General features: G+C 45.7%; 1 protein-coding gene across 5 annotated transcripts in view; it reads right to left on the bottom strand.

Moving 5' to 3' along the window:
• GIT2 (GIT ArfGAP 2) overlaps positions 1-26,005 on the bottom strand; it is a 121,956-nt gene that overhangs the window by 79,356 nt on the left and 16,595 nt on the right. For all 5 annotated transcript variants that reach the window (XM_030217921.1, XM_030217920.1, XM_030217924.1 and 2 more), the window contains 7 exons: positions 10,483-10,616; positions 9,721-9,833; positions 8,422-8,527; positions 7,781-7,867; positions 7,016-7,146; positions 6,497-6,591; positions 1,754-1,799 (listed from right to left, as the gene is read on the bottom strand). In XM_030217921.1, coding sequence (XP_030073781.1) covers positions 1,754-1,799; positions 6,497-6,591; positions 7,016-7,146; positions 7,781-7,867; positions 8,422-8,527; positions 9,721-9,833; positions 10,483-10,616 — 712 coding nt within the window. The remainder of the gene's footprint in view (positions 1-1,753; positions 1,800-6,496; positions 6,592-7,015; positions 7,147-7,780; positions 7,868-8,421; positions 8,528-9,720; positions 9,834-10,482; positions 10,617-26,005) is intronic.

Genomic DNA, 26,005 nt, shown 5'->3' with positions numbered 1-26,005 from the left:
TAGCCAAAACAAATTAAAATGAAGGGGGAAAAAAAAAACCTAGTTCCCTTAAAGTACTCTGAAAAAGCTTCTGCATCCTTTCAAGAGGAAAGGATTCAAATGTGGAGGATAAGGCAAGTTCTCATATTAAACCATGCTGTTCTGTAATGGATTAAGAGACCTTTTGCTAAAGCTTCGCATAAGCTAATGGACATTAGCGTGCGTCAACTGCTTTGTGGCACAAAGGTAGAAAATTGGAAATACTACTACTACTACTATTTAGCATTTCTATAGCGCTACAAGGCATACGCAGCGCTGCACAAACATAGAAGAAAGACAGCATTTAGCACGTATAAACTTTAGTAAAAGGGCCCACAAGGTTTTGTGCAACACCTAAACATGAAATAACTCATAAGTTTGAACAGCGTGAGCATTTTTCTATCATAATTCTCTCCAATGTTACTTTAACTGATTTGTGATGCTCCCTCAGGGAGAAAATTCCTTGCAAGACATAATAAAGAAAGCCACCAATATTCCATCTAATTGTTCACTTTGGGAACTGCTGCTGTAACAACCCATAAACATTTAAGAGCTCCCACTGAATAGTATGCTAAATGTTCATTGTGAACAAAGTGTTTTAAGTCTGTAAAATGTATTTGATATTTTCTTGCAATGTATTTTTCCTATTTGGTTATCAGGTGGTATTTCTTTGCTGTAAAGCTGTTATAGGGAACTGAATGTTCTTCTTCTTTAACACAAGCAGGAAGCAAGCAGCAGTGTACTTTCAAATCTTCTTCACTGGGCTCCGATTGGCCCAGGAGCTCATTTCCTATACAGTGTTCTAATTTTGCCTTCAGTCTTACTTAGCCTGGGAGAAAAGAGAGAGATCTCTTTGCTGAGGCTCAGGGAATTATATGTCCTGACCGTCCCAGGTACTGTTTAGACAGTATATAGATGATTAGCTAGTGTTATAATTGATCCATATTTCAGTTACCAGTTATTATTTGCTAACTACATATTTTTTTGTTCAGTGTTCAATTTTTGAGAATAAACATATTAGTTTGTTTGTTCGCCCTGCTTGTCTGGACTGATAAAAAATCCTGGTGGTTTGTTATGTTGGGTCTTTGAGTGCTTTCTGGGAACTGAGGGGCCACTGTGGTTTCCAGTAACCTAGAAATCATGGGGGATAATTTGAGAGTGGGAGATTCGCCCAGAGACAGTTGTGATCCAGTCGATGGGAGGAGGATGCTAGTGTAGAGTACAAGCAGCAGGTGCAGGTGGACCTGAGATGCTGGGGACACACCCTCTAAGTAGCCATGGGGTAACCCCAGGCGGATGGCTAGATACTTCAGGACTTTCATTTATTATTATTCTTAGAAAAATAAAAACAAAAATCCTGTAAGTATATCTTGAGAGGAAAACAGTTATTAACTGCTAGATGGCGCAAACAGTTATAGATACGAGGCTAAACATTTTTCAAACCACAAAACCCAGCATGGTCTCATATATAAACGCCAACATTTCAAAATGATTAGGGGTGCATAACACAAAGTACCTCTCCCTGGACACAAATGAAGCAGCTTGTGCAATAATGGGGGGGGAGGGGGGCTCATCACCCACTGCATCCACAGAGCTGGCTTCTTTAATTTAATATGTATATGTATATATATATATATATATATATATATATATATATATATATATATATATATAATGTAAACTGGATAAAACATTTAAATTCAACTATTTTACTATGAAATCTTTTAAAGTTTACCTGTCTGCAATTTGAGGTATAATATAATGCTGTCCATTTTTGTGATCTGAAATAAAATTGTCAAATGAAAAATTATATTTACAAGCCTCAAATATACAAAATACATAGCTAGTTAAATAATGGTTAATAATTAGAAAGAACCCCCCCCCCCCCCCCCAAAAAAAACCCCCAAAACAAAACATTTGCATCCAAGAAGAAAAAGGACTCTCTTAGACCAGAGCTTCCCAAACTGTGGGGTGGGATGTGGAGTCACAAAACCCAAGTTTGGGTTTGTGGCCTGAGTGGGCTTTCCATAGGTGCATAATTATTCTGCACCTCTGGAGTGAGGACGTCACACAATTTAATTTGGCCATGATCATGGGTCACAGCCACAAAATACTGATAAGCATCGCCTTAGGCCAGAAACTAACAATAGCCTCTTACTGCCAACCGCATCTTCTCTACCCATCAGCATGCTCAGAGGTCCCATGCAGAGGGCAGAGTCACTGCAGAACCTGTGAACAAGCTGATGCACAAGCACTACTGGTGAAGGAAGCTGCTATTATTGTGTGAACAATATAGCAAAGAATGGCCCTGCTTATGCTCCTTAAATCTCATGTTATACTGGAGCGGACATTACAGATGGCATATATATTGGTTCTCATTATAAGGGCCAGATCTACTGTACAAAGTTTCTCAAAGACACAAACATGGGAAAAAATTCTTTAATAAGTCTGACTCTACCCAGTTCCGGAAATGCAATAATGACTTGGTAGTTAAGACTGCAAACAGTGAATACAAAAGCTACATCTTAATACTAAATCATACACACATATTTTATGGCAATGCAAAGTCACTCACCTGTAGCAGGTGCTCTCTGAGGACAGGAAGACATACATTCTCACATGTGGGTGATGGCATCCACAGAGCCCTGGTGTGTACGCTGCCCAATGTTCTATTGTTTCTAGAAGCCTTTGGCACGAGCGAGTGTTTTCCCGCCTGCCCAACTCGCACGGGAGCAATAGTTGGATGAAAAAACACAGAGAATACAACTCCTAGGAGAGGTGGGAGGGTATGTGAGAATGTTATGTCCTGTTGTCCTCAGAGAACACCTGATACAAGTGAGTAACTACGCTTTCTCTGAGGACAAGCAGGACATTACCATCTTACATGTGGGAATCCCTATCTACCAAGTGCATCGAGAACAACCAATGGCCAACAGGGACTTACAACAAAAAGTCCAACCTGAACCAACACTACTATGGGTAAGAGGAACCCGAATTATAGCTACGTCTTGCAAGGTTCCGCGTTAGGAGTTACGGATCAAGAAAGGGATCTGGGTGTCGTCGTCGATGATACGCTGAAACCTTCTGCTCAGTGTGCTGCTGCGGCTAGGAAAGCGAATAGAATGTTGGGTGTTATTAAGAAGGGTATGGAGTCCAGGTGTGCGGATGTTATAATGCCGTTGTATCGCTCCATGGTGCGACCGCACCTGGAGTATTGTGTTCAGTACTGGTCTCCGTATCTCAAAAAAGATATAGTAGAATTGGAAAAGGTACAGCGAAGGGCGACGAAAATGATAGTGGGGATGGGACGACTTTCCTATGAAGAGAGGCTGAGAAGGCTAGGGCTTTTCAGCTTGGAGAAGAGACGGCTGAGGGGAGATATGATAGAAGTGTATAAAATAATGAGTGGAATGGATCGGGTGGATGTGAAGCGACTGTTCACGCTATCCAAAAATACTAGGACTAGAGGGCATGAGTTGAAGCTACAGTGTGGTAAATTTAAAACGAATCGGAGAAAATTTTTCTTCACCCAACGTGTAATTAGACTCTGGAATTCATTGCCGGAGAACGTGGTACGGGCGGTTAGCTTGACGGAGTTTAAAAAGGGGTTAGATAGATTCCTAAAGGACAAGTCCATAGACCGCTATTAAATGGACTGGAAAAATTCCTCATTTTTAGGTATAACTTGTCTGGAATGTTTTTACGTTTGGGGAGCGTGCCAGGTGCCCTTGACCTGGATTGGCCACTGTCGGTGACAGGATGCTGGGCTAGATGGACCTTTGGTCTTTCCCAGTATGGCACTACTTATGTACTTATGTAGGCCTGTTGTGAAGATGCAGCTTGAAACAGAAAACAATGGGCATAGGAGGGTGGAGTTGGATTCTAGACGCCAAACAAATTCTGCTGAATCCTTGACCCCAAATTAGCTATGGGGGTCAAGGATTCTACTCAAGGCCGTAATAAGATGTGAATGTGTGGACTGAAGACCATATTGCAGATCTGCAAGTCTCCTCAATGGAAGGGCACCTCAAGTGGGCTATCAACGCAGCCAAGGCTCTCGCATCGTGAGCTGTGACATGGCTCTCAAGAGTCGGCCCAATCTGGGTGCAAGTGAAGGAGATGCAGTCTGGCAGTCAACTGGAGAAAGTGTATTTACAGATGGTTGCCCCCCATCCTGTTTGGGTCAAAAGAAACAAAAATCTGGTGGGGGGGGGGGGACCATCTATGGGCTTTAGTTTGCTCCAGACCGAAGTCCAAGGTGTGCAGTGAACTTTTGACAGGATGGGCATGAGGTTTTGAAAAAAATGTTGCAAGAACAATTGACTAATTAAGATGGAACTCCAACACTACCTTAGGAAGAAACTTAGGATGCAAATAGAAAACTAGTCCGCTATGATGAAACTTTGTGTAATATCAGCTACTAGGGCCTGCAGGTCACCGACTCTGCGAGCTGAAGCGCCTGCCACCAAAATCAAGACCTTCCAGGCCAGGTACCTCAGATAGCATGAATCAAAGTGGAAGGTAGTCACAGAAATCAAACGGCTCAATTGTTAAAACAAAAAAGTGTGTGTGTGTATTTTTTTTTTTTTTTTAATACAAAGATCTGGAATGGAGCTCAGGCCTAAGGAGGCCATGAGTTGCAGAAAAATAAAGAAAACTTATAAAGTTTGGCAAAAGTAAGAAAATAAAGGGGAAACAGGTCCCGCATAATAAAAATGAAGAGGCATAAGGCACAGAAAAAAACTTTTGAGAGAAAAATGTTTTTAAAAATGTGACAGCAACTGAAGAGATTTTGTCACTGCTCCATGGAAAAGATGAAACTGTGGGTCCTACGCGAGTCAGGCAAGGGGGAAGGCACTAGCACATGTGTGGTGGGGGCATGCCAAAGGCTTCTAGAAACTATATAAGGCTGTGCAGCATCCGCACCGGAGCTCTGTAGACGACATCACCCACGTGTGGGAAGGGACTGTCTTACTTGTTCTAAGAGAAGCTTAATTCCTGTTTACTAAGCCACACTAGAGACGTGTTAGCATTTTTAGCACACGCTAACCATGTAGATGCCCATAATAATCCTATGGGTGTCTACACAGCACGCGCTATTTTTTGGGAAAGCACTAAAAACGCTAGCGCACCTTAGTAAACAGAGTCCTTTATTTGTAACACATCTTACTTAAATGGAGATACAAGCTGACGTACATAACAACATAATACAAATATCCAATAATAAACTAAGAATACTTAATATATTAAACAAAATGCAATACCACTTTGTATTTCTCATTCCGAAAATGGCGATCGCCATTACGGAATAATGTAAGCCACATTGAGCCTGCAAATAGGTAGGAAAATGTGGGATACAAATGCAATAAATAAGATATTCATAAATGCTAAAAAAAAATTTCATCTTATGAATTCATACATCCCTAACCAGCCACCCTTACTACAATAAAAATGCCTGAAAATATTTTAGTTATCAGATTATGCTTCTACTGGCCATAGATTTATATTATAATACTTTAAAGTATTAGCTTCATTTTTTAAATAAAACCAAATTTAAAAACATTTACCACTCAATTTTCCATGGGGTATCTGGTCAGGAACGCCTTTCTGTGCAACCAAAGCGCTTTACAAATTATTATTTATTTAGATTTTGCTCACACCTTTTTCAGTAGTAGCTCAAGGTGAGTTACATTCAGTTACATTGGATATTTCTCTGTCCCAGGAAGCCTCACAATCTAAGTTTGTACCTGAGGCAATGGAGGGTTAAGGGACTTGCCCAAGATCACAAGGAGCAGCAATGGGATTTGAACCAGTCACCTCTGGATTGCAAGACTGGTGCTCTAACCACTAGGCCACTCCTCCACTACACTACAAATTATAAGGGGAAACAAATATATGTGTAAATGCCAGCAGGTACTATTTTATGTAGGAACATGTTCAAAAGCTGAACCACTTGGTGCTATAAGTGTAAAACCCAACATGTACATGCTTAAGTGATGAATTTTATAACTTATGTGCTAAAGTTCTGTCACTTACACATGCAACTGCCAGGTTTTACCGAGCTTGGCATTCGAAGGGAGCAGAGCTACAAACCTATGTTTTTGGAATTGCTCTATCAGTCCTCCAGAGCCACAGTCCAAATGAGCAGTTACCTAACACTTATATGTGCCTTGGGGCACATGCAAATTTTATTTTATTTTTATAGCACACATGCATTGCTGTTGCAAAAAAAAAAAAAAATTCAGAATTATACAAATACTTTTCTGACCCACCCACAACATGAACCATTGTTAAATATGTGTGAACTGTGGATATACGTAATGGCTTTTCTCGTCTCTCCTTATACATGTAGGGCATTTACATCTGCAAATGCTGCCCAAGCCTTCTAAATGATTGCCTTTTCATCTATACAGCTTGAGAAATGCATCTCAATATTTTAGTTTAAAGCATAGCTGTGTTTCTGTATCAATTGACTTACCTGGTTTCCTACCGCATAAGTAGAAAGCTAATCTGTCAGTAAGCTCATGCTGTATTTCAACAAGGCGATCTGCCAGCTCAAGGTGCCCTCCTTTTCTAGATAGGGACATTAAAACAACTTAAAGACTGTGGAGTTAAGGAAAAGCTGCATTTCAGAAACTCTGAAGTATACAACCTATGACATTTCTCATCTAGAGAAGCAAAAAACGGAGGAACACTGCTTCCAAGATATCAGTCTTCAAAAGGCCATTCCACCTCAGTTATTTTGACAGAAGTTGATATCAGATCAGACTACTGTGGGTAACACACCACCAGCATGTTAGCTTTCAAGCACGTTTCCACACAAACAGGCAACTTTGCCTATGGAATATTTAATTATACATAGCAGTACATAAAAACAGCACAATCCTAAAGTTTGCAGAATTCAAGTAGAGATCTTCATGCTGTTCTTTAAAGAATCACTGCCACATAATAATAATGGTAACCAGACAAGATATTCACACAGAATCTGATCGATTACCTTGCGTAATCAATTGGCGTTTTCCCATTTGAGTCTGGTGTACCAGGATCAGCCCCATACACGGCCAATAATTCTGCCTGCAAAATCTGCCCTGCTTTGGCAGCAACGTGAAGTGGGGTGTTTCCTTTCTCCTGAAGAAATCAAGAGAAAAAGCGTACGCCTACTGGTGAATGCATTAGAAGAATGAATATAAAGATTAAAGTAAATGTGCAAAACACATAGCTTCAAAACCACAGTGCAAGACAGGGGCGTATCTGGACTCGGGCGGTAGGGGGGGCCAGAGCCAGAGGGAGGGGGCACATTTTAGCCCCCCCCCCCCCGGCGCCACCGATCCCCCCCCCCTCGCCACCAATGACACCCTCCCCCGCTGCTGTCACTTACCTTTGCTGGCGGGGGACCCCAACCCCCCGCCAGCCGAGGTCCTCTCTTCCATGCAGGCTGCGCCGCTGCAAGTTTCAACGCTTCCTGTTCTTCTGAGTCTGACGTCCTGCACGTTGTACGTGCCGGACGTCAGACTCAGAAGAACAGGAAGCGTTGAAACTTGCATCCTGCACGGAAGAGAGGACTTCGGCTGGCGGGGGCTTGGGGTCCCCCGCCAGCAAAGATCGGCGACGGGTTGGTGGCGGGCGGGAGGGAGGGGGAGGTGGAGAGGGTCTGTGGTAGGGGGGTCCAGGGCGAAATCTGCGGGGGCCCAGGCCCCTGTGGCCCCACGCAGATACGCCCCTGGTGCAAGAATCGGTTTAAGCAAATACTAAATTTTCTTACAGGGTTAAAAAAGTTGGCTTGGGCTCCTAAGGACAGCAGTCTCAAACAAGTCTCCAGATTCCCAGTCCTCACACTAGAATGGAGTTGCTGTGAAAAAAAAAAAAAAAAAAAGTATATCAAAATTAAAACCCAAAGTTGCAAAATGTAGACATTAGGATGAAATTTTACTTAGGTCTTATTGATGTGACAACTACGCAAGCGATTCGTTTTATTTTTGGCCTAATATTGTCAAATAAGAAAGCAACTGATAAGTCGTCATGAGAACAAATTTAAAATAAATTTGAGAATTGTCCTTGTATTGAAAATTAAAATAAAAGCATACTTAACCTACTAAGGAAATTCGCATTAGATCACTTTGGACTGACTACAATTGACCGATATTTAGTGCTTCCCATTGTAGGGATTTATTATTTTTATTTATTAAATTCTAAATGTATAAATAAACCATAAATAAAAAAATTGTAAATTTAGGTATTTATTTTTCAGGAAGGGTCATAAACAAAGCTTCTAGATGCAAGTTTTGCTCGATTCTGTTTTGGAAAAAGGCTATACTAGAAAATCCTATTGCAAAGATAGTGATATATTCTATTATTTTAGATCAACTCAAGATGTCAGTGACAGTCAGACTATTTAGCAGTTACCTTACTAAGGTCTTTGGCAGTAACACTGTCATCATCTCGACATGGCAAACGATGAACAAATGCTAACATTTGATACTTAGCTCTGATGAAGTCCGTTTTATTGGGACTGAAAGACAAAAAAAAAAAAGCTACAGTAGGTATAAAATGCCACACATTTGTTAAACACTTCTCATATACGAAATAAGCTAATACAAATCTTTTCCTGTTTACATGACATGGTCAAAAATGTGGCTAATCACTATAATGAAACCACCTTTCTTTTTCAGGAAAGAACAGCCTTTAGAAGCACCCCCCTTTTTTTTAAAGAATGATTTTAGGGTTTTTCTAAAAATATACTTCACTGACACAAGATATCTCAGGTTTTGATTTCAAAAGGCAAATATAGATTGGTAATGCTGTAGCAAGCTTGGACCACAGACATAAGCCAGGACATATCAAATGCAAAATGTCTGTTCACATATGTGAGAAACTTAGGGCCCTGTTTACTAAGCCGCGCTGTAGGCACACTATCGTTTTTAGCGCACGATAATGCTAGAGACCCCCCACAGGAATATATGGGTGTCTTTAGCGTTAAGCACACGCTTAAAAACGCTAGCGTACCTTAGTAAACAGGACCCTAAGGCTCTTAATATGCTATATTAACAAAATTAAAAACCTTCCAAGATTTAACAGTCAAATCAATAAGGGGTCCTTTACTAAGGTGCGCTGAAAAATGACTTGTGGTAGTGTAGGCACAGGTTTTGGGCACGCGCTGATCCATTTTTCAGCGTGCCTACAAAAAAAAAAAAAAAGGCTTAAAGAAAAAAAAGTTTTGTCGAAAATGAACATGCGGCAAAATCAAAATTGCCGCTCGTCCATTTTGGGTCGGTGACCTTACCACCAGCCACTGACCTAGCAGTAAAGTCTCACATGGTAACTGGGCGGTAATGACCTGCGCATGTCCAATACGCGCATCCAAAAATAAAAATTATTCTTTAGCCGCGCATTATCGGACACGTGCCAAAAATGAAATTACCGCAAGAGCCATGCGGTGATCGGGCGGTAACTCCATTTTGGCGCGTGTAGACGCTTTCATGGCTTGGTAAAAGGGCCCCCAAAAGAGAAGTTTATTATTTCCAAAGTACCTCTATTGGGCTACTTTACACAAGTTCCACCTATTCCATGGTCCTACAGAGCAGTTTACAGAAAGATCTTGTACAGCCACATATACTATTGTCCTGTAAGTACATTAAAATAGCTGAATTGCTCTTAAAGAGCAAAAGAGAACGATGGGGAAAAGCATAAAATTGAGTCACTCACTGTACTTTATCCTGAGGGTTAGCTTTGCGTTTGCCACTCATTACAGACAATGGGTCTAGCAAGGAATGCTCCCATATGGAATTGGCACCATTATTATACAGGGTCTGTACCATCTGAAAACACAGAAAGAAACCATTGTTCATTGCTTAGCCCCAACATAGTAGTTCATTCTAGCTCCTGTCAAGCAGCAGCCTGGACCCATTACGTATCTATTTTCAATAAACATTGAAAGGTCAATCGCAAGGCCATGAAAAACACAGCAAGAAAACCATATAAAATCCACACTACTACACAACAGATACTGTAGTGGACTTTGATTCTGGGGAACTGAGTTCAATTCCCACTGCAGCTCCTTGTGACTCTGGGCAAGTCACTTAACCCTCCATTGCCCCTGGTACAAAATAAGTACCTGAATATATGTCAACCACTTTGAATGTAGTTGCAAAAACCTCAGAAAGGCGGTATATCGAGTCCCATTTCCCCTTAATGATTTATTGGAAAGGTGAATTTAAAAAAAAAAACGTTGTAAATTTCCTATTAATGACAGAACATACACCTTAAATGGAATTACCAGAAGACTGTAGTCTACAACTGAATGCTCACATAATAGCTTCAAATTTTAAAACCCCTCCCCCCAAATCACCTAACATATACAATCTCAGACTTGTACTGAATACCTTCATGATGCACCCATGAGAGAGAGAGAGAGAGAGAGAGAGAGAGATACAAATGGATCAAAAGGGGCACATCACAACCTCTTACCTGTAACAACGTAGGCGGCCACGGTGTGTGCTTAAGATGCCTCACTTGAGAGAGATGGCGCCCTAGACTCCGATGGACACTACAACACTCATCGCAAATTAGAACGCCTCTGTTAATTGATGCCCAATGAGGATCTGTTGAATCAAAAATATACAGAATCTGAAAATTCTTTCCAAAAACAGTGGTCTCGAATGTACCGACTTCCCAGAACGAATGCACAAATCGAATGACTCTTGAAACAGCAAATACTTCAAGAGGCTGATACTCTGCTTACTATTGCTCTTATGAACAACACGCTATCCCAGAGCGCCTCTCTTGATTCGCTACTTTTAGGATTTTTTTTTTTTTTTTTTGAGGCTAAGCAAACTCCAAAATCTTCAACAAAATTAACCAAGAATGTATTAATAGTAATCAAATTAAACCTGTTTTGCATCTGGTTTTAATTCCCACAGTTTTACTGCCCGTTAGGCTGGGCGGTAATGCCTTCACTGCATGCAAATCTAACTCACGAATATTCAATGCAGGTATGCTGAAAATCTGTCTGACTGTGGCTGGAGTTCCCCAGGACAGATTTGGGAACCACTGTAGTAAGGCATCTGTTTGGGTGGGGGTGATGATTTCTGAGGTGGTATTTGTAATTTTGTGTCTGTGTTCACCGCTTCAGGTCTCTTCATAGAGAATTTATAAACTACAATAAAGACTTAAAATGGTTTTTACAATGCAAAAACCTGTTGTCAGGACCGTACCAAACTCTAGCTGCAACCTGTGCAGCTTACTCACTGGTACCCCTCTTTTCCTGCCTTGCTACCACCAAGAAAAAAAGACTATGGGCTGAGGAATTTTCACACCCTGTAACCCCTATGCTCACACAGCCCTTAGTACAACACTAATATGTGGGAAAGCACGGGTACAAGTGTAATAAATAAATAAATAAATAAATTGCACAGATAGCGAATGCTACATACCTGTAGAAGGTATTCTCCGAGGACAGCAGGCTGATTGTTCTCACTGATGGGTTGACGTCCTCGGCAGCCCCCTCCATCGGAAACTTACTAGCAAAGGCCTTTGCTAGTCCTCGCGCGCCCATGCGCGGCCGTCTTCCCGCTCGAGCCGGCCAGTCCAGTATGTAGCAAGACAATACAAGGGAAGACACAACTCCAAAGGGGAGGCGGGCGGGTTTGTGAGAACAATCAGCCTGCTGTCCTCGGAGAATACCTTCTACAGGTATGTAGCATTCGCTTTCTCCGAGTATCCCTAGCCCCCAGGCTCACTCAAAACAACAACCATGGTCAATTGGACCTCGCAACGGCGAGGACATAACTGAGATTGACCTAAAAAATTTACCAACTAACTGAGAGTGCAGCCTGGAACAGAACAAACAGGGCCCTCGGGGGGTGGAGTTGGATCCTAAAGCCCAAACAGGTTCTGAAGAACTGACTGCCCGAACCGACTGTCACGTCGGGTATCCTGCTGCAGGCAGTAATGAGATGTGAATGTGTGGACAGATGACCACGTCGCAGCTTTGCAAATCTCTTCAATGGTGGCTGACTTCAAGTGGGCTACCGACGCAGCCATGGCTCTAACATTATGAGCCGTGACATGACCCTCAAGAGCCAGCCCAGCCTGGGCATAAGTGAAGGAAATGCAATCTGCTAGCCAATTGGATATGGTGCGTTTCCCTACAGCCACTCCCCTCCTATTGGGATCAAAAGAAATAAACAATTGGGCGGACTGTCTGTGGGGCTGTGTCCGCTCCAGATAGAAGGCCAATGCTCTCTTGCAGTCCAATGTGTGCAGCTGACGTTCAGCAGGGCAGGAATGAGGACGGGGAAAGAATGTTGGCAAGACAATTGACTGGTTCAGATGGAACTCCGACACAACCTTTGGCAGGAACTTAGGGTGAGTGCGGAGGACTACTCTGTTATGATGAAATTTAGTGTAAGGGGCCTGGGCTACCAGGGCCTGAAGCTCACTGACTCTACGAGCTGAAGTAACTGCCACCAAGAAAATGACCTTCCAGGTCAAGTACCTCAGATGGCAGGAATCCAGTGGCTCAAAAGGAGGTTTCATCAGCTGGGTGAGAACGACATTGAGATCCCATGACACTGTAGGAGGCTTGACAGGGGGCTTTGACAAAAGCAAACCTCTCATGAAGCGAACAACTAAAGGCTGTCCTGAGATCGGCTTACCTTCCACACGGTAATGGTATGCACTGATTGCACTAAGGTGAACCCTTACAGAGTTGGTCTTGAGACCAGACTCAGACAAGTGCAGAAGGTATTCAAGCAGGGTCTGTGTAGGACAAGAGCGAGGGTCTAGGGCCTTGCTGTCACACCAGACGGCAAACCTCCTCCACTGAAAGAAGTAACTCCTCTTAGTGGAATCTTTCCTGGAAGCAAGATGCGGGAGACACCCTCTGACAGACCCAAAGAGGCAAAGTCTACGCTCCCAACATCCAGGCCGTGAGAGCCAGAGACTGGAGGTTGGGATGCAGAAGCGCCCCTTCGTCCTGTGTGATGAGGGTCGGAAAACACTCCAATCTCCACGGTTCTTCGGAGGACAACTCCAGAAGAAGGGGGAACCAGATCTGACGCGGCCAAAAAGGAGCAACCAGAATCATGGTGCCTCGGTCTTGCTTGAGTTTCAACAAAGTCTTCCCCACCAGAGGTATGGGAGGATAAGCATACAGCAGACCCTCCCCCCAGTGCAGGAGGAAGGCATCCGATGCCAGTCTGCCGTGGGCCTGAAGCCTGGAACAGAACTGAGGGACTTTGTGGTTCACTCGAGACGCGAAGAGATCCACCAGGGGGGTGCCCCACGCCTGGAAGATCTGTCGCACTACTTTGGAACTGAGCGACCACTCGTGAGGTTGCATGATCCTGCTCAATCTGTCGGCCAGACTGTTGTTTACGCCTGCCAGGTATGTGGCTTGGAGCACCATGCCATGCCGGCGAGCCCAGAGCCACATGCTGACGGCTTCCTGACACAGGGGGCGAGATCCGGTGCCCCCCTGCTTGTTGACATAATACATGGCAACCTGGTTGTCTGTCTGAATTTGGATAATTTGGTGGGACAGCCGATCTCTGAAAGCCTTCAGAGCGTTCCAGATCGCTCGCAACTCCAGAAGATTGATCTGTAGATCGCGTTCCTGGAGGGACCACATTCCTTGGGTGTGAAGCCCATCGACATGAGCTCCCCATCCCAGGAGAGACGCATCCGTGGTCAGCACTTTTTGTGGCTGAGGAATTTGGAAAGGACGTACCAGAGTCAAATTGGGCCAAATCGTCCACCAATACAGGGATTTGAGAAAACTCGTGGACAGGTGGATCACGTCCTCTAGACCCCCAGCAGCCTGATACCACTGGGAGGCTAGGGTCCATTGAGCAGATCTCATGTGAAGGCGGGCCATGGGAGTCACATGAACTGTGGAGGCCATGTGGCCCAGCAATCTCAACATCTGCCGAGCTGTGATCTGCTGGGACGCTCGCACCCGCGAGACGAGGGACAACAAGTTGTTGGCCCTTGTCTCTGGAAGATAGGCGCGAGCCGTCCGAGAATCCAGCAGAGCTCCTATGAATTCGAGTCTCTGTACTGGGAGAAGATGGGACTTTGGATAATTTATCACAAACCCCAGTAGTTCCAGGAGGCGAATAGTCATCTGCATGGACTGCAGGGCTCCTGCCTCGGATGTGTTCTTCACCAGCCAATCGTCGAGATATGGGAACACGTGCACCCCCAGCCTGCGAAGTGCCGCTGCTACCACAGCCAGGCACTTTGTGAACACCCTGGGCGCAGAGGCGAGCCCAAAGGGTAGCACACAGTACTGGAAGTGGCGTGTGCCCAACTGGAATCGCAGATACTGTCTGTGAGCTGGCAGTATCGGGATATGCGTGTAGGCATCCTTCAAGTCCAGAGAACATAGCCAATCGTTTTGCTGAATCATGGGGAGAAGGGTGCCCAGGGAAAGCATCCTGAACTTTTCTTTTACGAGATATTTGTTCAGGGCCCTTAGGTCTAGGATGGGACGCATCCCCCGTTTTCTTTTCCACAAGGAAGTACCTGGAATAGAATCCCAGCCCTTCTTGCCCGGATGGCACGGGCTCGACCGCATTGGCGCTGAGAAGGGCGGAGAGTTCCTCTGCAAGTACCTGCTTGTGTTGGAAGCTGTAAGACTGAGCTCCCGGTGGGCAATTTGGAGGTGTTGAGGCCAAATTGAGGGTGTATCCTTGCCGGACTATTTGAAGAACCCACTGATCGGAGGTTATGAGGGGCCACCTTTGGTGAAAAACTTTTAACCTCCCCCAGACTGGCAGGTCGCCCGGCACTGATACTCGTACTGCGGCTATGCTCTGCTGGAGCCAGTCAAAAGCTCGCCCCCTGCTTTTGCTGGGGAGCCGCGGGGCCTTGCTGAGGTGCACGCTGCTGACGAGAGCGAGCGCGCTGGGGCTTAGCCTGGGCCGCAGGCTGTCGGGAAGGAGGATTGTACCTACGCTTACCAGAAGCATAGGGAACAGTCTTCCTTCCCCCGAAAAATCTTCTACCTGTAGAGGTAGACGCTGAAGGCTGCCGGCGGGAGAACTTGTCGAATGCGGTGTCCCGCTGCTGGAGATGCTCTACCACCTGCTCGACTTTTTCTCCAAAAATGTTGTCCGCACGGCAAGGCGAGTCCGCAATCCGCTGCTGGAGTCTATTCTCCAGGTCGGCGGCACGCAGCCATGAGAGCCTGCGCATCACCACACCTTGAGCAGCGGCCCTGGACGCAACATCAAAAGTGTCATACACTCCTCTGGCCAGGAATTTCCTGCACGCCTTCAGCTGCCTGACCACCTCCTGAAAAGGCTTGGCTTGCTCAGGGGGAAGAGCATCAACCAAGCCCGCCAACTGCCGCACATTGTTCCGCATGTGTATGCTCGTGTAGAGCTGGTAAGATTGGATCTTGGCCACGAGCATAGAAGAATGGTAGGCCTTCCTCCCAAAGGAGTCTAAGGTTCTAGGGTCTTTGCCCGGGGGCGCCGAAGCATGCTCCCTAGAACTCTTAGCCTTCTTTAGGGCCAAATCCACAACTCCAGAGTCGTGAGGCAACTGAGTGCGCATCAGCTCTGGGTCCCCATGGATTCGGTACTGGGACTCAATCTTCTTGGGAATGTGGGGATTAGTTAGTGGTTTTGTCCAGTTCGCCAGCAATGTCTTTTTGAGGACATGGTGCATGGGTACTGTGGACGCTTCCTTAGGTGGAGAAGGATAGTCCAGGAGCTCAAACATTTCAGCCCTGGGCTCGTCCTCCACAACCACCGGGAAGGGGATGGCCGTAGACATCTCCCGGACAAAGGAAGCGAAAGACAGACTCTCAGGAGAAGAAAGCTGCCTTTCAGGAGAGGGAGTGGGATCAGAAGGAAGACCCTCAGACTCCTCGTCAGAGAAATATCTGGGGTCTTCCTCTTCCTCCCACGAGGCCTCACCCTCGGTGTCAGACACAAGTTCACGAACCTGTGTCTGCAACCTCGCCCTGCTCGACTCGGTGGAACCCCGTCCACGGTGGGGGCGTCGAGAGGTAGACTCCCTCGCCCGCATCGGCGAAGCTCCCTCCGCCGACGTAGTCGGGGAGCCTTCCTGGGAGGTGGCCGCGGTCGGCACCGCACGCGGTACCGACGTCGGGGACCTCAACCTGGGCGATGGGCCAGCCGGCGCCACGCTCGACGGTACCGGAGGCGCAAGCACCGCCGGTACCGGAGGGGTAGGGCGCAACAGCTCTCCCAGAATCTCTGGGAGAACGGCCCGGAGGCTCTCGTTTAGAGCGGCTACAGAGAAAGGCTGAGAGGTCGATGCAGGCGTCGACGTCAGAACCTGTTCCGGGCGAGGAGGCCGTTCCGGGCTGTCCAGAGTGGAGCGCATCGACACCTCCTGAACAGAGGGTGAGCGGTCCTCTCGGTGCCGATGCCTGCTGGGTGCCGGATCCCTCGGCGACCCAGAGCTCTCGGTGCCGACACGGGGAGGAGACCGGTGTCGATGCTTCTTCGACTTCTTCCGAAGCATGTCACCGGAGCTCCCCTGCACCGACGAGGAGGACGTAGAATCCATCCGTCGCTTCCTCGGGGCCGAGACCGAAGAGGGTCGATCTCGGGGGGGCTGTACCGCAGGAGCCCTCAGGGTAGGAGGAGACCCACCCGAAGGCTCACCGCCACCAGCAGGGGAATGGACAGCCCTCACCTGCACTCCTGACGATGCACCTCCGTCCGACGACATCAGCAGACGAAGTCTCGGTACCACCGACGTCGATGCAGTCGCCCGATGCCTCGGCGCCGATGCAGAGGTCCGATGCCTCGATGCAGTCGATGAAGTGGCGGCCAAGGAAGATGGTCCGGACGCTGACGACGTCGATGCACTCGATGCCTCCGGTGCCGATGCCGACAAAGAGCCCGAGAACAAAACGTTCCACTGGGCTAATCTCGCTACCTGAGTCCGCCTTTGTAACAGGGAACACAGACTGCAGTTCTGAGGGCGGTGCTGGGCCCCTAGACACTGAAGGCACGCAGAGTGCCTATCAGTGAGCGAGATTACCCGGGCGCACTGGGTGCACTTCCTGAAGCCGCTGGAAGGCTTCGATGTCATGGGCGGAAAAATCACGCCGGCGAAATCAAAAGCCGAAATGGCGAAAATGTAGCACCAAAATTTAGAGGGAGAAAAATCTCGACCGAGGCCAAAAGAGGCCTACCCCGACGACGAAAGAAAACTTACGGGGCGAAAACCTAGAAATTACGGGAAGGGCAGAAAACCCGAAAGGGTCCTCCGGAGCACTTCCGGAGCGCTTCCCGAACCTTTTTTAGAGAAAAACAGAAGACAACACGTCGAAACGGACGAGCGAGGTCGACTCTCCGGGGCACGAACGGCGTAACACGACCGTACCGAGCGCGGACGAAAGAAGACTGGCCGGCTCGAGCCGGTTTCGGGCGGGAAGACGGCCGCGCATGCGTGGTGCGCATGGGCGCGCGAGGACTAGCAAAGGCCTTTGCTAGTAAGTTTCCGATGGAGGGGGCTGCCGAGGACGTCAACCCATCAGTGAGAACAAGCAGCCTGCTTGTCCTCGGAGAATCTCCATCCCCCACCTGTCTGAGTCAGAACGCCTCCTAATACAGCTGGGTGGTAAGGAACCACTGTGGCTGCTCATAGTCTACACAGCACCTTGCAACAACCTATCATTGTGCAGGAACTGCTGAATCTGATAGCCGAGGTAATCCTGAGCTACCCCCTAGGTTACTGATCATGGGAGACTAACTAGCACATCGAAACTCTAGATGCCACCACTGCTGCCTTCCTTGATAAGATGGCAGCTCTAGCATTCACTCACGTAATCAAATCTCCAACCCATGAAAAACGCTATATGCTAGTCTTGGTGTTCTGCAAATGGTCAACTCTCATTACATTCTTTTGTATTTCTTGAACAAAGCCTCTTTTGCTCTTATTTTTTCTGCTACTTGTTTGGAGAACCATATAGGCTTCCTGTTTCTCTTGTTTACTTTCCTTGTGTAAAGATCAGTTACCATATTTATAGCAGTCTTTAGCTTGGACCACTGATTTTCCACTTCTTCTATGCCTTCCCATACCAACAGCTCCTTCCTTCAGGTATTCCCCCAGTACTTTGAGTTTTGTGCATCCACACTCTGTCTTTGCCCTTATATCAAACCATATCGTGTCATGATCACTATTACACAGATGGGCATCCACCTGGATATTGGAAATACTTCCTCAATTCATGAGCATTAGATCACAGTAGCGACCCTTCCCTCATGGGTTCTGTCACCATTTGTCTGGCGTCCACAATCGCCCTACTTCTTTCCGATTCTGGCAACGGGATGTTCCAATCCACATCAGACAAGTTGAAATCTCCCAACAGTAGCAACCCCCCTCCTTTCATACCAACCTTTTGAATATCTCCTATCAGGTCCTTGTCTAGCTTCTCCATTTGTGCTGGAGGTCTGTAGACAACCCCCATGTGGATACAGGTTCCATCTTCTCTTCCAGATTGTCTCAATGTTGCTTTGGTCCTAGTGTCTCTTATCTGCTTTTTTTTTTTTTTTTTTTAACTCTCTCCAGGGTCTCTTGTCCTTTTGACATTCTTTATGTTCACCATCCATCTTTCTTATGTCTCTCTATCCGTCCTGTCCAGTGTCTCCTCTCTTTGCCTGTGTCCCTGTCCCTACGCTCCCTCCAGAGCCAGCACCTCTTGTGTCCCTGTCCCTCCATGTCCTTCTTCCTGCAGCCCCTCAACCCCTCCTGACCGACCTACCTTCTGCAGTCTGGCATTTCTTTCCCGCTCTCTCTCTCTCCCCAATTGGGCCAGTGTCCGTCTCTCCCCAGGAAAATCTCTGCCTCTCTCTTCCTTCCACTCTGCCACCAGTCCAGCATCTGCCCCTTCTCTTCTCCCTCCCCTTTGCTCCAGGTAGGTCTCTCTATCCCCTCCCCCCTCAGTCTCCCCCCCCCCCCCAGATCCAACATTTCTCCCTCCCTCTCTCCTCTGATCCAGGCTCTCCCCCCTTCCCCCATCCAACACAGTGGGGAACGATGTTCCCGTACACCTGTGCGATTCCCCTCCCCCCCAGTCTTTCAAACGCTGGCAGGTTGCGACAGAAGCAGCACTGAAGACTGCTTGCTGTCCAGCAGGGCATTTTCTCTGCCATGTCCTGCATTTCTGATGCAACTTCCAATAAGTGGGGAGAGGAAAGGTCCTTTCCGGACACAACACTGCCTCTGCTGCAACCCGCCAGTGGAGGACTGGGTAGACATACATGGAGGTAGGCAGATGCTGGACCCCACGAGTGCAGGGGAGAGGGGTTCCAATTTCAGGCGGTCCCTACCCTTGGGCAGCCCTGGGCATTTTTCCAGGCTCACTGACTGGTAGCTACACACCTGGTTGGGTGGTCCTGGTTTTTCCTGACAACTTATAGAATAAGCTCCTAGTGTGAACCCATAGGGGTGTCTAAATGGAAGCAACCAATTGTTGAATTGCTCCCTTGGGCAATATCATCACTTAGATATAAAAGTTATACATCTAAGCAGTCCCACTCTTCTTAGATGGATATTGACCATTTAAAGCAGCCTGGATTTTAAAAAAGAAAACTATGAACGGTCTGCTTTGAAAAATCAACCTCGGCACGTTTATCTGGAATAATTTTCCCTCTAAGCTGGGCAGAATCAACTGCCTCCACCAGAGATAGTGTCTCAATACCATGTTTTCAATCGCAAGGGGTAGGCTGCTTCTGCCTAGATCCTAGGGGGACCTGTTTGCCCTTCAGGATTGAAAATGCTAAATCGAATTACCTCCCATGCTGGCACAAATATAGGTAGGGGATTCCAACACAGCTTAGAGCGCTGATGTGGGATCCCTACCATGATATCACATTAAGCTCTTTCAGAATGGCGATAATCATCTGCAATCTATTAGCATCTAAATAAGTACTAAGAGTACACAGATTTTAGGAGGATGATTGATATCACTGGAAAACATATGCACCTTTTCATAAAAGAAGGGGATCTACCAACCAGAAACAGAATCAGATCATCACGATCACATCTAAACCTACATTACCCAAATTGCAAAGGACTTAAATACAAAGCAACTTACGCATCCTGCTTCTCCTACATAAGCGCACAACTATGGAACGGACTCCCAAAAGCTGTGAAAACAATCCATAACCACCATAACTTCAGGAAATCACTAAAAAACCAACCTCTTCAAAAAGGCTTACCCCACCGATCCGCCGTAAATCCCCACACCCAGCAACACAGAATAACCAATGATCGTACTGGACAATATGCAATCATCATTCCCTCGACCCTCATGATGCCTGATACAAGGTTATATTGTGGTCAATGAGGTAGGTGTGTATTTGTTATCAACCGATTTGGCGAACGCCATTACGGAACTATGTAAGCCACATTGAGCCTGCAAAATGTGAAGTACAAATGTAACAAATAAATAAAATTGAGCATGTTTATTTTTACCCAAAATCAATGGAGGCGTTCCAGGACAAGAACTGCTTCAACATGTAAAGACTTTTTTTTTTCTATTTTCGAAACTATGCACATTATTTGAATCTGATGCTGGAATCCCAGTACTGATTTCAACCGAGTTATATGAAAAAGAAAGAAGTGTGGAATTGTTGGGCAAAACCAAAAGTTCAGTGTGACTGATGGGCTTACTTTACTGAGGACAGACAGCACTTTAAAAATGTAGGTTCTACTGCTGAAGAGATTCAATATTACGCCGCTTCCCATATATGGCATGCTCCTATATTTTTGAAAAACGTTAAGCAAGGAGAATCTTTACAAATGAGACAGTGAAAAGGTCCCCAACAAATCTTGGTATTCAATTCCCACACTACAAGTCTAAAGAAAAAGGACTTGCTTTAAAAAATAAAAAAAGCCAGCTCACACGTGTTCAATTCATCCACAACTGCTCAATTGATCCATCTGCCTTTCATTTAAAAATTACTTTGTAACTAGATTTCCAAAGTCAGCATTATCCTCAGGTTCTCATTATCATTTCTTCAACAAAATTACAGAGCAGCAAAAAAAAAAAAAAAAAAATCAAAACTAATAGTGTTTTCAACCAAAATATCAATCATTTAGGCTTCTTCCAAGTGACGGAATGAATTCTAAGGAGAAAATGGGTAATGCATTTGATTAATAAGCGTTCCACCTGCACCAGATTACTTTTGATCACACACAAACAAGGAGCTTATCTGGAGCACAGGAATAGCCTAATAGGTACAGCAGCAAGCTGTGAACCAAGGGAGCCTGGGTTCAAATCCCCTACAGCTCCTTGTGATCTTGTTCAGGTCATTTAACCATTCACTGCTTCAGTTACCAGCTCAGACCCTGAGCTTCCCATGAACAGAAAAAGTACCTCCTAAACCTGAATGCATACTGCTTCAATGGCCTGCAGGCAGCATGTAAGAAGTTAAAATAAATCTTTTGCACTTCAAAATTAACATCTTCCCATGAGATAACCATTGCATCTATGTGACAGTGCGACAAAGAAAGCAATTTTGTCACACAGTAAAGAAAACAAGTATTTAACAGCCAAAATCTCAATGAAGCTGTTTCCTATAGTACTGATCAGTGAAACAGTAGTACCATGTACTGGAAGGAGTAGCAACATGTAATATAGTATCAATAGTAACACACATACTTCAGTCAGATTCACAGCTGACTCTTGGAATACAAAACACATATTGTTAAGGACACAAATTTTCAAACTACCGCCACCCCCCATCCCACTGAGCTTACAGGCCTATAGAGTTTCCTTCTGAAAATTCCTTGTCCTCCAGGGGACTGCTTGTACATAGGCATTTGCAGAGTTTGCAAGTGCAAAATCCCTACAGAAGAATAAACAGGAGCTAAAAATAATTTCCCCAATGACTCTGGCACTACCACTTTCTCCTGCAGTGGAGGGGAGACAGGTACTAATCAAAAAGGGGTTTCTCTATAAGTAAACACCTGAAAAAAAAATTGCTTAAAAAAAAAAAAAAAGTTCCCTCACTGTTCAACCTAAAGATCATGTTTTTCTTCAATACCCTCATTACATATACAGTAGATATAAATTCTCTACAGGAACACAAACTGCAGCTTCATCAGTAATTATGTCTTTGATAAGAGCAAAGATGACATCTTCAAGATTAACCATCACCGTTTATGTTGCTAATATGCAGAGAAACGTGCTAGTTTATCACTTCTGAGTAACATATTTCAGCAGTGGAGAGTGGAGCTTGCAGTATTATGTGAAGTATAGAGACACAGAGTAAGATGCTTTAAAAGGCATCATGATACCATGATTCAATTAATTATTTATTTAGATTTTGCTCACACCTTTTTCAGTAGTAGCTCAAGGTGAGTTACATTCAGGTACTACTACTACTACTATTTCTATAGTGCTACAAGGCATACGCAGCGCTGCACAAACATAGAAGAAAGACAGTCCCTGCTCAAAGAGCTTACAATCTAATAGACAAAAAATAAAGTAAGCAAATCAAATACATGAAGGAGGAGAGGAGAGGAGGGTAGGTGGAGGCGAGTGGATACGAGTCAAAAGCAATGTTAAAGAGGTGGGCTTTCAGTCTAGATTTAAAGGTGGCCAAGGATGGGGCAAGATGTAGGGCCTCAGGAAGTTTATTCCAGGCGTAGGGTGCAGTGAGACAGAAGGCACAAAGTATGGAGGTACTCTGGATATTTCTCTGTCCCAGGAGGGCTCTCAATCTAAGTTTGTACCTGAGACAATGGAGGGTTAAGTGACTTGCCCAAGATCACAAGCAGCAGCAGTGGGATTTGAACCGGCCACCTCTGGATTGCAAGACCGGTGCTCTAACCACTAGGCCACTCCTCCACTCCACTTGATAATTAAACTGTTGCTTATTCAAACCATGCTTTATTCTAACACACTCCAACAAATGTCTTTTATCTAAGCTGTCGAGGTCTCAGGACATAAGACACTGTATAATATCCAGGATGTGACCCCAAGAAAGTATCCCTAGAACAGCCATTCCAAACCCAGTCCTCCAGGCACACCTAGTCCCATCTTTAAAAAAACTCCCCTGAGTGAATAGCAACTATGACAGAGCGAAGAGTTTCCATATGAAAGCTGGAGACCTTGAGCATTCGGTTGACTGCTTTGAGATCTAAAATTGGCCAGAACGAGCCTTCTTTCTTCGGAATCACAGAGTAAATAGAATAGCGCCCTATTCTGATCTCTGAAGGTGGAATTGGGCAAACAGCCTGCAACTCGAGAAGCCTCTGTAAAGTATCCCCAACAGCTCCCGCTTTGAGATGCAACCGACAAAGAGACTCTAGGAAGGCATCTGGCAGTTGCCGCACAAACTCTAAGGCGTACCCGTTGTGAATAACCTGAACAACCCACTTATCTGAGATAATCTGTGCCCACCTCCAATAAAACTGAGCCAAGCAAGCTCCTACAGGCAATAGAGATTGGGCCCAGAGAACTTCATTGGGAAGGACGAGCCGGGGACTGGAATGAAGTACCCGCATCTCTGCCACCCCCTGCTGGGCACCATGAAAGGACTGAAATCTCTGGGCAGTAGCTACTCTATGAGATCTGAACTGATGAAAATCTCTGCCACAACCCCAACTGGAAAGGAAACTGACCAGCGGACCTCAGACAATCCTCAGGTAGGCGAGGGACCTTAGTGTCTCCTAGACTCGACTAATTTATCACGCTCTTCACTAAAAAGTAATGACCCTCAAAAAGGAAACTTACTAAGCTTAGATTTAGAAGCCGCATCAGCTGACCAACCTCAAAGCCACAGGGCTCGACGTGCGGCAACACTCACTGCCATAAACTCCGATGAAGTTCTCAGCAAATCATATATCTGCTAAACAGGCAGAAACTCTCTCAATTTTCACCACTTCCTTGTCTATTAAAGAAAAATCATCTGAAGACCTATCTAAAACCAGATAGACACGAATCATGGATCTTGAAAGCCTGAACGGCACATCTGGTACGTCCCACTGTGCTTTGATGATATCTCTAATACCCTGACGCATAGGGACCCTGTATAAGTTGTTGGTGAGGCCCCACCTGGAGTATTGTGTTCAGTTTTGGTGGTGGATGCTTGGAATGCCCTCCCGCGGGAGGTGGTGGAGATGAAAACAGTAACGGAATTCAAACATGCGTGGGATAAACATAAAGGAATCCTGTTCGGAAGGAAGGGATCCTCAGGAGCTTAGCGGAGGTTGGATGGCAGAGGCGGGGCTGGTGGTTGGGAGGCGGGGTTAGTGCTGGGCAGACATACGGTCTGTGCCCTGAAAAAGACAGATACAAATCAAGGTAAGGTATACACAAAAAGTAGCACATATGAGTTATCTTGTTGGGCAGACTGGATGGACCGTGCAGGTCTTTTTCTGCCGTCATCTACTATGTTACTATGAAATGTTTTGCCAGTCTTCCTGATGCCCTTGACTAAAAGATCAAACTTACGCTGCTGTAGTCGAGGATTCTTCCTCAAAATTTACAGTGGAAAAATCTAGATATGAGCTCCTGTAAATCCTCCTTGTGAAAGATCAGTACTACTGAGGGAACATCTCCAGGCAGGAGCGTATCCTCAAATGGATCCATAGAACTGGTGTTCTTGGAGAACTCCACATCCCCCAAACCAGTATCTTCTTCAAGGAGGGGCATCTCAGGATCTGTGTCACACACATGTTCATCCTCTAGGTCCCAGGAAACTCTTGGGCGCTTAGCTGAAGATAAAACCCTCTCTGATGTAGAAGGAGCTGTTGCAGAGGGAGCTACTTTATGCAAAAGAAATGCTACACATCTGTAAAACAATTTCAGAAGGGAATCCCCCCTCAGGAATTCCCTTCTACTCAAAAGAAGGCATCGAAGAGGCCCCTGACAACTGTTCCTTAACAGGAGTTGGCTTCTCTACCATAACAACCTGCTTATCTAAAATGGTGGCATTTCCCGCCGAAACTGGAGCAGACGATAACCAAGTCCCTGCATCGCAATGAGAAACCATAGAGGCCGAACACGCTAGATCGGATGAAAGAGAAACCGATAAGATTTCCTTAACCGTGAAGAACTTGCAAACTCTGACCGCTGTAATACCCCTTTCTCTGACAGACCACGCAGCGCCTAAGCTTCTCTGCTATGTTGCGAGACTGGCAAATGTGGTGTCTATATATATTTTTTTTAAACACCGGAAAAATTCTCCCAGAAAGAAAAAAAAAAAAAAAAAAGCCAGCCAAGAAGCACCCACGCAAAACGGAAGGGCTGCTGAAAGAAGCAAAACAGAGCCTAAAGCAGAGCTGCTTTGCTTGTTCATTTTTTTGTTTTTTTTTAAATTAATGTACAGATTTAACAGGCTGTCTCTCCCAGCCCTCAAGACACCCTTCCTGAAGAGGCTGAGGTAATGCAAAAACTCTTCTTAAGGGAGGAAGATGCCAGCACTAAAACTCGAAAGGAGTTCGTGGGGGGAGGGACCCGGCCACCCAAGTGTGACACCCCTGAGGCTTACTGAGAACCCCCCACAGGTCTCAGTCTCTGACTTTTAAGAGAAACTCCAAAGAAAAGTAAAACCTTTTCTTTTTAAAGCTAAAAGGAAGAAAATAGAAAGAGACTGAAGGGCTCACCACCTTCCACCTGCTGGAGACCTGAGAATACTGAATCCTCCTCTAGGTAGCCAGGGCTCTTATTGGCTTTCTTAAGAGTCGGAGTTCAGTCTCCACCTGCTGGAAAGGCTGCATAACCCGTCAGTCACTTTCTGGGCCAGTCCGGAGGGACGCTAAGGAAAGGTGAGAAGACAGAGCTGAGAAGGGAAGTAAGGGACTTGGGACAGAGGGGTTACACAGGGCAGTGTTTCCCAACGTCAGTCCTGGAGTACCCCATTGATGAAAGTTTTCAAATTTCCATAACTAATATGCATTAAAATGATTTCCATACACTTCCTCCATTATATGCAATCTCTTTCAAGCATACTCCCTGAAGATATCCTGAAAACCTGACTGCAAGGGG

Source organism: Microcaecilia unicolor, chromosome 11 (assembly GCF_901765095.1).
Source record: "Microcaecilia unicolor chromosome 11, aMicUni1.1, whole genome shotgun sequence".
Classification (NCBI taxonomy): domain Eukaryota; kingdom Metazoa; phylum Chordata; class Amphibia; order Gymnophiona; family Siphonopidae; genus Microcaecilia; species Microcaecilia unicolor.
This window is presented reverse-complemented; position numbering and strand designations above follow the sequence as displayed.